Source organism: Trichomycterus rosablanca, chromosome 2 (genome assembly GCF_030014385.1).
Source record: "Trichomycterus rosablanca isolate fTriRos1 chromosome 2, fTriRos1.hap1, whole genome shotgun sequence".
NCBI classification, from domain to species: Eukaryota; Metazoa; Chordata; class Actinopteri; order Siluriformes; family Trichomycteridae; genus Trichomycterus; species Trichomycterus rosablanca.
This window is the reverse complement of record NC_085989.1, coordinates 47,154,990-47,165,935: the sequence shown is the minus strand read 5'-3', so window position 1 is coordinate 47,165,935 and position 10,946 is coordinate 47,154,990. Positions and strand designations below refer to the sequence as shown.

Here is a 10,946-nt window from a genome sequence, read left to right as displayed (position 1 = left end):
GTTATTTTTAGTATTAGGTACTAATATAGTGTCACACTCAGTGGATATTTTTTTGCACTTTGTGTTATTCTGTATAAATTCTAAAGACTTGTAATGTACATTTTATGTGAGAGTGTTTAGTTGGACCCATGAACTTAAGAACAAATAAATAAAAAAATTGTGCATTTAAATGCGTTTATAAAAGCTGACACAAAGCATTTAATAACACGACACATGACACAAAAAAATTTAAATTGTAAATTCCTTATAATTTTGGGTTATTAAAAACCTGGTTATGTTTGGGGGTAGCACCGTCGCCTCACAGCAAGAAGGTCCTGGGTTCGATACCCCAGGCGGGGCGGTCCGGGTCCTTTCTGTGCAGAGTTTGCGTATTCTCCCCGTGTCTGCTTGGGTTTACTCTGGGAGCTCCGGTTTCCTCCCACAGTCCAAAAACATGCAGTCAGGTTAATTGGAGACACTGAATTGCCCTATAGGTGAATCCCCCCCCCCCCCCCCAGTTCCCTCTGCCTCTTTATAGTGTCACAAATATTCTGAATTGACACTCACTGGATGTTTTTTTGTATTTTGTGTTATTCTGTATAAAATCTAAAGGCTTTTATACCAGAGAATCCCAGGTGATCGTCTGTTTCTGATCAGCCTGTCTGGCGCCCACATCCATGCCAGTGTTAAAAACAATCAGATCACTTTTTTTTCATTATTATGTTTAATCTGGACATGAACTAAATCTTTTGATCCATGTATGTGCAGTATTATGCAGTTTTATGTATTATATAGTGATAGGACTGACTGACTGGATTATTACATGAATGAGCAGGAGTGTTCCTAATAAAATGATCAGTGAATAATCGTGTTGGACTTTCTTTACAAGTGGAAAGACTTCTTTTAAACCTAGTGGCCTACATACAAGATCTCATTCTCTCTCTCTCTCTCTCTCTCTCTCTCTCTCTCTCTCTCACACACACACACACACACACACACACACGTTCATCTCAGACTCGGTGCAGGAGGGTCAGTGTTAGCTCTCAGTCAGGCTGTACACACTACTGTACTGCTGTAATGAACTCTCTCCTGTAGTGCACACACAGTCGGACTATCACGTCTCTCTTTATTATTATTTTTATGATTATTTTTATTATTGAAGAGTCTCTCTGTAGTTCCTTTACATCTAAACGGACTTTACGAGGCAGGATGGAAAATGAGTGCAAGGTAAATAACCCAGCTGGATTCATCTGCTTTTGTTTAATCAGACTCTCTCATGCTCTCTCAAAAATGAGCTTTTACAGGTTCTTAACTTGTTTTTAACTTTGCTCTTGATGTAAAATTACTTTCACATGCTTTTCTTGGTGAGTTTATAGAAGGAAAATGTTTGTGACCTGTGTTCATTTATGCCATTTGGAAATGCTTATAAAAAATTTACATATAATATAATATAAACAAGTCAAATTTTTGTTTGTAATTGCAAGGGGGGATATTTTTGAAAATAAAAGCTTATCCTTGTTGATTAATGCTGATTAAACTACAACATTAAAACTGACCATGAAAAGCTGATCTGTTTTGTGAGCTTTTATGCATTTTAGTGAGAAGTGTTAGCTGGACACATTATACATTAGACTAATAAATAAATACATAAAATGTGTAGCTAAATGCAAAACAGACATTTAAGATCAATATGCAGGACTAAAACTTACGTACAGCCTGCATTGTAACTCTGGCTAATGTACAGCTTATTATAAAAATATTAATTTACTTTATGTTTGCTGTTTTAACAAATTTTTGTTGTTTCTAAGGTAAACAAACCAGATCTGAACATTTTACAATTATAAGTAATAGTTACAATAAAATGTTACGGTCACAGCAACGATCTTTTTTTGTATTTTTTGTACTTTTTCCAAGATATCACACAACATCTGGGGTAAAAATAGTCCCATCTATATAACCACGGCATACTGTTAATAAAACATGACAAAGAACAACCTAAAATGTATTTAAGTACATAAATATTCACAACTTATATATTTTTCTGTTATTAAAAGCTGGTTATGTTTGGGCCAAAAGCTCCTTCTGCACCTTTATTAGGTACTAATACCATGTCATCAATACTCAATAATAATTAATAAAGACCCTGCATGTGTAGTTAAAATTTTGGATTTAAAAATTTCAACTGGATTTTAATACATTTACTTTTTTTTTTCTTGTGACTGATTAAAACACACAGGTCACACATGTTAACTGCAGACAGTGGATTAAAAATAATAAAACAGAACAGTACAAAATCAAAACATGTAAACTTATTCTTAAAATAATGCGCACAGCCAGCAAAAACAAACAAAAAATGAGTTGGTATGTGCAATTCAAGAAATGGTAAAAAAAAACATTTTAAACAGGTGATAAAAACACCTGTTTAAGACACAATCTAACTAAGATTTTGCTGATTTCACTCACCAGTTTATAATCCTAACGGGAGGATTATTATACTTTTTTTAAATTAAACATACCCACTTCCCTCTGAACCCACTTCATTTTCATATTCAGTGTGCCTGAAATCTTCTGTGTTCACTGTCGCCGAGTTTATCCAAAACCTGGGGAACGTTAATGTAGGTGTAACGTTAATGTGGGTGTAACGTTAATGTTTTGAGTCAGGAGAGAAAAGACGGGAGAGTTTTAGATTTGTTTATGTGATGACGACACCCAGAGTTCAAACAGTTGTTTTTAAAAACCTGTTTAATAATGAGTCAACTTTAATTTCATTTCTAAAATACCTCGCGAGTCGTTTCAAAAATGGTAACGGGCCGCAGATGGCTTGAGGCTTTTGTTTGGATGTCCCTGCAGACTATACACCAACAGTATTAAAGAACAGACTATTCGTTTACATGGGAACCGAGAGTAATAATTAGCATAGATGCTATAGATATCATTCATTCATTCAAAGTCTGTTTTACCACCACTTTATCATGGTCGCAGTGGGTCTGATTCATTGGGCAGAAGGCAGGAAACATCACAAAATGTCCCTTTTATGATGGCAAACACACACACAAACAAACACACATACCTAGGGCACTTGTCAGTAGCTCTAATTAACCTGACTTCATGTCTTTAGACTTGCTGGAGGAAACACGAACACAGGGAGAAGATGCAAACTGCACACAGAGAATTGAACCCAGACCCTTTTTGCTGTGGGTAGCACCGTCACCTCATAGCAAGAAGGTCCTTGGTTCCATTCCCAGGTGGAGCGGTTTGGGTTCTTTCTGTGTGGAGTTTGCATGTTCTCCCCATGTCTGGGTCAGGTTAACTGGAGACAAAATGTCTATGGTGTTTCCTGCCTTTCACTCAGTGAATTGCACCCACCACGACTCTGACCGGGATAAAGTGGAGGTAAAACAGACAATTATATAATTCTATTCGACTGTACTATTTATTAAATTGGTTCATGCTTATGGTTGTACTCAAGTGAACTGTGCTGTTTTGTACATTGCTGAATTGTAAATGGCACCAGTTATATAGTTATTATTAGTAAGCCTTAAGGACTAGGGTTCCTGGCACAGTGTATTATGGTTAATCGGTGTCTCTGGGTCTGCATAGATGCATTTTACATCATCCTACACTCCTGAGAAAAGGGCATGTCCAAATTCTTAGATTCCTTAAAATGCTCCTACTGAGGCGCCTTAATTCTGAGTGATAATCTGACTGAATAACGAGGGAGCGTCCGGCGCTTCCTTAGTGCTGAAGGCAATCCCAGCATTGATATTTGTATAAAGGTGCACAAGTGTCGTTTATTTGTAAATTCGGGCTCGTCAGATACAGTTTAACCATTTTCGGTACACGGAGGGAGCTGTTAGCTGGCGTGCTAGCGGGTTGTGCCGCCTCAGCCTGTCAGTTTGAATGACCTGAGGCTAACTGTGTTAGCTTAGTAAGCTAAAACTGCGGTGGCGTAAGTAGTGCATCTAAATAATCTGCCTTATGGCCGCTCAGGTGGCGCAGCGGTAAAAACACACGCTGCAACCGGAGCTGGATCTCGAGTACGTCGCATCGAATCCAGCTCTGCCTTACCGACCGAGGCTGAGCGGCTATATGAAAAACAATTGGCCTGTTGTTCAGATGGGCGGGACTAAGGTTAAAAGTGGGTCTCTCTCTGTCAGAATGGGGCAGTTACGACCTCTGCTGGCTGATTAGAGGCGCCTACACGGAGATGAGGAAGGAGTGCTCTTAGGGTGTGTCTCTCCGCACGCAACGCTAGGTGGCGCAACACTCGTCAATGTGTGGGTAGCAAGATGCATACGGCTTGCTGCTCACGTGTCAGAGGGGATGTGGGTTAGCTTTGATCTCCTCGGTCAGGGCAGGGATCGGCAGAGAGAAGGCGTGATGCAAATTGGGCAATTGGATGCGCTAAAGGGGGAAAAAAGGGGAGAAAATGCATATAAAAAAATAAAAATAATAATCTGCCTTATGAGTTTGATGTTCGATGTCTTATTAGAACCCTCTCTACTGAGGAAGTTAGGGATGTAACGATGCACCACAAGACAGTTAAAAATCGATTTACATGTGTAACGATTCAAACAGTTTACATGTATAATGAATCGATATTCACTTTAAACAGCAGAGGGCGCTGGCGCTATTCACCTCGCCTGGTTGACGTCACTACAGGGTTGCCAAGTTCGGAATTTTCCAGCCAAATTTATTTATGTGAGGATACTTTCTTAATTTGTATTATTCATTTATTTATTTAATGTGGGATTTATTTCATTAAATTTTTTTTACACAAAAAGGGAAATGTGCAGCATTGTTCTGCATAGTTTGTACCTACCTCAGAAATAAAAGGGCATTCATTATTTAGATAAATAAAAGATAAGCACAAATACAGTAATATATTTTATTAAGAGAAATAATAAACGGAAACTTTGTCTTCAATTTCATTTTGTTTAAAAAATCGGGAAAAAATCGTATCATGAACCCAGTATCGTGAATCGAATCGCATCGTGGGTAGAGTGTATCGTTACATCTCTAGAGGCAGCTGATCAGGCAGGTATTAGGCAGCAAGGCAGCTCACCAGGGATCTCAGACAGACCCTGTTAGTACCTGTTGTACTTTAGATATTCTGCACAGGATATTTGGACAGGATTGACTTCGAAATGAGTGCAGCTGTGGACTTTATGGACTTTAATGTGGTACGGCTATTATAGCCAAATACTCCCGGCCCCTGTTAGTAAGTTTGGAACAAAAGCTTTGCACTTTTAAAAGACATGAAAGGTCAGCGTGGATTTTGTTTTTACACAGGAAAGCTGGCTGCGCTTTTACACATATTGCTTTCATTTCCTGTGCGTTTGAAGAATTGTTGTAGCATAAGCTAGGACATGTGGATCCGTGTGGTTTATTAAACACGCTTTAGAAGTGCATTTTGACTCACGTCTCATGTGTCTTTTGTTAACTAAGAGGAAGAAGAGAGAAGAAACTGAAGTGACTGTGTGTTTCTTGTTTACAGCTCACTAAACCTTGAGGACTAGCCTATCGAGGGCAGAACTGCGGTGCGAATTCTGGTCCTGAGATGCCCCAAGACCCTGCGAAAGACACCATGACCATTCCAGATTGCCCCTCTCTCGCCGTCAAAGCCAACAACAACAACAAGAACGACCCGCCGCCTTCGGTATCCATCCCTCTGGTGAACGAGGGACCTCTGACGGCGGCGACGGGCGGCACCGAGCTCTCGTGTTTCCGCTGCACCCTGCCGTTCGGCGTGGTCGTGCTGATCGCCGGCATCGTGGTCACGGCCGTGGCCTACAGCCTCAACTCGCATGGCTCCACCATCTCGCAGTTCGGCCTGGCGCTGCTGTCGGCCGGCGTGGCCCTTCTAGGCCTCAGCGCCGCTTGCTGGAAGCTCCGCAACGAAAAGAAGAAGGAGGAGCGGAGAAGGGAAAGCCAGGCAGCGCTCGTCACCAACAACAGACCCGTCTGATTTTTTTATTGGTTTACTTTTTTTGGAATTTAAACTGCTGGTAGGAAAAGACGCTGAAGGGCCACAGGAGCGACTTTACCTGATGTTTTAGGAGTCTGACTTGCTAAAATAACAGACTTTAGATACTTTAAAGCATCAGAAAAATTTTTCTTGATGACGTGAGTTTTCAGACTGTCAGGAAGGTCTTACCTTGATTACTTTGGGCTTCAGTTTTAGGAACATCCTTCTTTGATGGGTCTGGATTATTTACCCCCTCACGATGCCCCAGGACTCATGACAGTCTCTTGACTTTCCAGGAACATCTTCTCAGAGCGTAAACAAGAACATGATATTAGACCAAGGTCACATGTGGCGTACTTAGACTCTCTAGGATCTCGAGTTGTTTGTCCAAGGTGATCTTGGAATATTTAGGGTGACAAAAGATCTACATTAGCATCACCATTAGTGTCTTCAGACTACACTGAGTATCAAGAACGTATGTAATTTAGATCTTAATTTGTCAATAATGACTTCAAACCCAAAAACCATGCTGGCGTTTTACTCATGTAGCTGCTGCTAAAACTGTAAGGCTCTCAGGACAGCTTGAAGCCAGACGTTGAACCATAAATGCCTGAGCCTGAGCTAAAAGCTTGAATCTTTGGATAAGTAAGGATTAAATTAAGAACCTGAGCCCAGGATACATAATGTGAGTTTTTTTTGTATTATTATTATTATTTTTTTATACATGCTAAACCCTGGTGAAACTAACTATGTAATATCTGTAATGTTTATCCTGTAAGACCAACGAATCTGGGCTCAGGTCCATAAAGAGTTAGCAGAAAGAAGAAATCCATGCCAGAAAGCAAGACACCCATCCTCTTTCAGTCCGGGGATTTCCCAACTTCAGTCAAGGAAGCCAAACGGCCAAATTTTACAAGGGCTGGAGAGACCGCGCTCCAGTCGACGTCCCATTTTTAATTCAAACATTTTTAATTCAGAGAACAGCCAGAAAAACTAAAAGACAGTCAATAAGCTATGAAAGGGAATACGAGGGATATGGTTTTGGAGGCCCTAATCCATGAAGGGGTCTAGAAAGGTGATTTGAAGACACATACTGTTTCCAGATGTTCAGCCAGAGTCATAGGACACTGACCTTTCTAACGAAACCCTCGTAACGCAACCCGGCTTTGAAGAAGAGCGGCAGGATTTTTATTCCTTCCTTCCGTCCTCGCCCGTTCCCTCTCTAATACGAAGCAGATTGTTCGCATCTGTTTCGTCGGGCGTTCGGCCAAACGCAGAGCGCCAGGATGAAGACGACTAGCTGCAGTACGAACCCCGGGGAGGAAGAATCCCGTTCATTTATCTCTGTTTTGTCTGTATTTCTTTCTTTCCCGAACGATTTTTCTCATGGTTTCTGAGAGTGTTACGCTCTGCACTGTAGAGAAATCAACAGACTGGACAGATTCCTGCAAAGAAACAGAAAATAAAAAGGGCACCTCCCTTCTTTTTAAGTGAACGATTCTTGCACTTTTTTGCAGTGAACACGTGGTACTAATACAAAGTTAAGTGATTGAAGGACTTCAGAGATGTTGTATGTACGTGTCTCTTTATTGCTGCGTTTATTATTATTATTATTATTATTATTAAATCTTTATAACCATGTGACTCCAGGCACAAAACAAGTGTCCTCGAAAGTATAATACATGATAATACAATAAATCATGTTATAATGTCTGAATTATATGAGCGATTCTCTGTCTGTTCTGTGTAATGACGTTTAATATGATAACAATTGTTGATACTGAACAAAACAACATGAAGCACACTGAATACTCAGTTGAAGACCTCTCAAAACATAAACACCTAATACTTAACAACAATTAATATGCTGTTAAACACTCATACTCAGTCTAAGACCTCTTAATACATAACTAAACAACACCTTTTAAGTAAAAATAACAGAACAACTAAGCCTTAACTAAACGACACTAAGTACAATGTTAAACCTCAAGACTTCAATACACGATTAAACAAGTAAAAAAAGTAGAACACCAAATACTTAACTAAACAACACTAAAAACATGGTTAAACCTCACTTCTGCTCAATTCTCAAGTAAACAATTAATAATTTACAGAAATAAACACTTGATACTCAGTTGAAGACTTCAATAACTAAACAGCACTAAATACACTGTTAAACCTCACTTATGCTGAAGTAAACATATAATATTTTACAGAAATAAACACTCAATATTCAGTTGAAGAGCTTTCAATACATGATTAAACACATATAGTAAAAAACAGAATAACACAATGCTTATTGTTATTGGGGACAGTGTTAGCCTTGTGGGTAGAGCCTTGGGCTATCAACTAAAAGGTTGAGAGTTCAATTCCCAGCTCTACCATGCAGCCACTGTTGGGCCCTTGAGCAAGGCCCTAACCCTCTCTGCTCCAGGGGTGGCATACAATGGCTGACCCTGCGCTCTGACACCAAACACTTATTACTTAACTAAACAATATTAACTGTGCTGTTAAACCTGACTTATGCTCAAGAGAACAATTAATATTTTACAGAAATAAACACTCAATATTCAGATGAAGAGCTCTTGATGATTAAACAACTAATACTCAAGTAAACAAACACCACAGCAGAACAACACCTAATATTTAAGTAAACAACATTAAATATGCTGTTAACCTAATTTTTGAAGTGAACAATCAATACCTTACAGAAATAAACACTCAATACTAAATAAGACTTCAATACATGATTAAACAAGTAATAAAGCAGAACACCTAATACTGAACTAAACAACATTAAACACATGGTTAAACCTCACTTGTGCTCCATTCTCAAGTAAACAATTAATATTTTACAGAAATAAACACTCGATACTTAAAGAACTCTCAATACATAAACACCCATTACTCAAGTAAACAAACAAAAGAGCAGAACAACATGTAATACTTAACTAAACAACACTAAATACAATGTTAAACCTCACTTATGCTCAAGTGAACAATTAATACGTTACAGAAATAAACACTCAATAGTAAACTGAAGACTTCAATACATGATTAAAACCTCACCTATTAAGTAAAAAAAGCAGAACAACGCCTAATACTCAACTAAACAGCAGTAAATACAATGTTAAACCTTACTTATGATCAGGTAAACTAGTATTGCAATATAGTATAGGGACAGTGGTAGCCTAGTGGGTAGAGCTTTGGGCTATCAACCGGAAGATTGGCGGTTCAAATCCAGGCTCTCCTATGCAGCCACTGTTGGGTCCTTGAGCAAGGCCCTTAACCCTGTCTGCTTCAGGGGTGCTGTACGATGGCTGACCCTGTGCTCTGACCCCAGCTTCCAAACTGTATACGTGAACACTTATTACTTAACTAAACAACACTAAGTGTAATGTTAAACCTCACTTATGCTTAAATGAACAATACATACTTTAAAGAATTAAACATGCAATATTTATTTGAAGACCTCGCAATACATAATTAAAGACCAATTACTCAAGTAAACAAACAAAAAAGCAGAACAACACCTAATATTTAACTAAACAACACTAAGTATAATGTTAAACCTCACTTATGCTCAAGTGAACAATCAATAATTTACAGAAATAAACACTCAATATTCAGATGAAGAGCTCTCAATACGTAAACACCTATTACTCAAGTGAACAGACAAAAAAGCAGAACAACAATTAGTAGTAGTAGATAAATATGAATATAAATATGCATTAAACCTCACTTATGCTCAAGTAAACAGACAAAAAAGCAGAACAACAATTAGTAGTAGTAGTTAACCAAACAACATTAAATATGCGTTGAACCTCACTTATGCTCAAGTAAAGAATAAACACTATACTAATTTGAAGACTTCAGTACATGATTAAACAACCTATTACATAAAAAAACGCAGAACACCTAATACTTAACTAAACCACATTAAATACACAGTTAAACCTCACTTGTTCTCAAGTGAACAATTTATATTACTATACTTTACAGAAATAGTCATTTGAAGACCTAATACATAATTAAACAAAACGTATTACTCAAACAAAACAAAAAAACAATAACCTAATACTTTACTAAACAACATTAAATACGTTGTCACTTATACTCAAGCAAACAATGAATACTTTACAGAAATAAACACTCAGTTGTCAATTAATGGATGATTAAAAAACACTGATTACTCAACTTAACAACATTAATCACACTGTTACACCTCACATATGCTCAGGTGCACATGTCGTATTTTACAGAACAGAAACGCTCAGTGGAACAACACTAGCTGAACACGCAATTTCAGTTAAACAACTCTCTGTCCTTAATATTCATTAAACAACTTCATTCTCAGGTGAACAACATTCACATTATTAAACAGCATGCAAACACCAAATTGTTTCTGAACACTTTATTCCTAGTTAAACAACACTCACATAGTACTACATAGTACCTAAATAAACACTTGATAATTAATTAAACAACACATTTAGCCACTCAGGTGGCGCAGCGGTAAAAACACGCTAGAACACCAGAGCTGGGATCTCGATTACATCGTATCGAGGCTCAGCTCTGCCCGCCGGCTGGGCTGAGCAGCCACATGAACAACGATTGGCCTGTTGTTCATATAGGGGTGAGATATTAAGCTGGATAGGGTCTCTCTCATGACTAATGCAACTACGACCTCTGCTGGCTGATTGATAGCGCCTGCACAGGGACGAGGAAAGAGTGCGTTGATCAGGGTGTGTCTCTCCGTACACAGGGCTGATCCGCATTGCACTCGTCAAGTGTAGGTGACTAGATGCATACGGCTGCTGTCCACGTGTCGGAGGGGGCGTGGGTTAGCTTAGTTCTCCTCAAATCGGAGTGGCGGTCGGCATTAGTGGAGAGGAAGCATGATGCAACAGGGCAATTGGATGCACTAAAGTCGGGAGGAAAAAAAGGAGAAAATGCATAAATAATATATGTATATATATATATATATATATATATATAT

General features: G+C 38.7%; 1 protein-coding gene across 1 annotated transcript; it reads left to right on the top strand.

The window, feature by feature from the left end:
- Window positions 1-1,026: 1,026 nt before the first annotated feature.
- tmem100a (transmembrane protein 100a) lies at window positions 1,027-7,649 on the top strand. Its single transcript, XM_062990899.1, has 2 exons — window positions 1,027-1,206; window positions 5,477-7,649. Exon 2 carries the CDS (start codon window positions 5,540-5,542, stop codon window positions 5,945-5,947), a length of 408 nt encoding a protein of 135 aa, XP_062846969.1. The 5' UTR covers window positions 1,027-1,206; window positions 5,477-5,539; the 3' UTR covers window positions 5,948-7,649.
- Window positions 7,650-10,946: the final 3,297 nt, after the last annotated feature.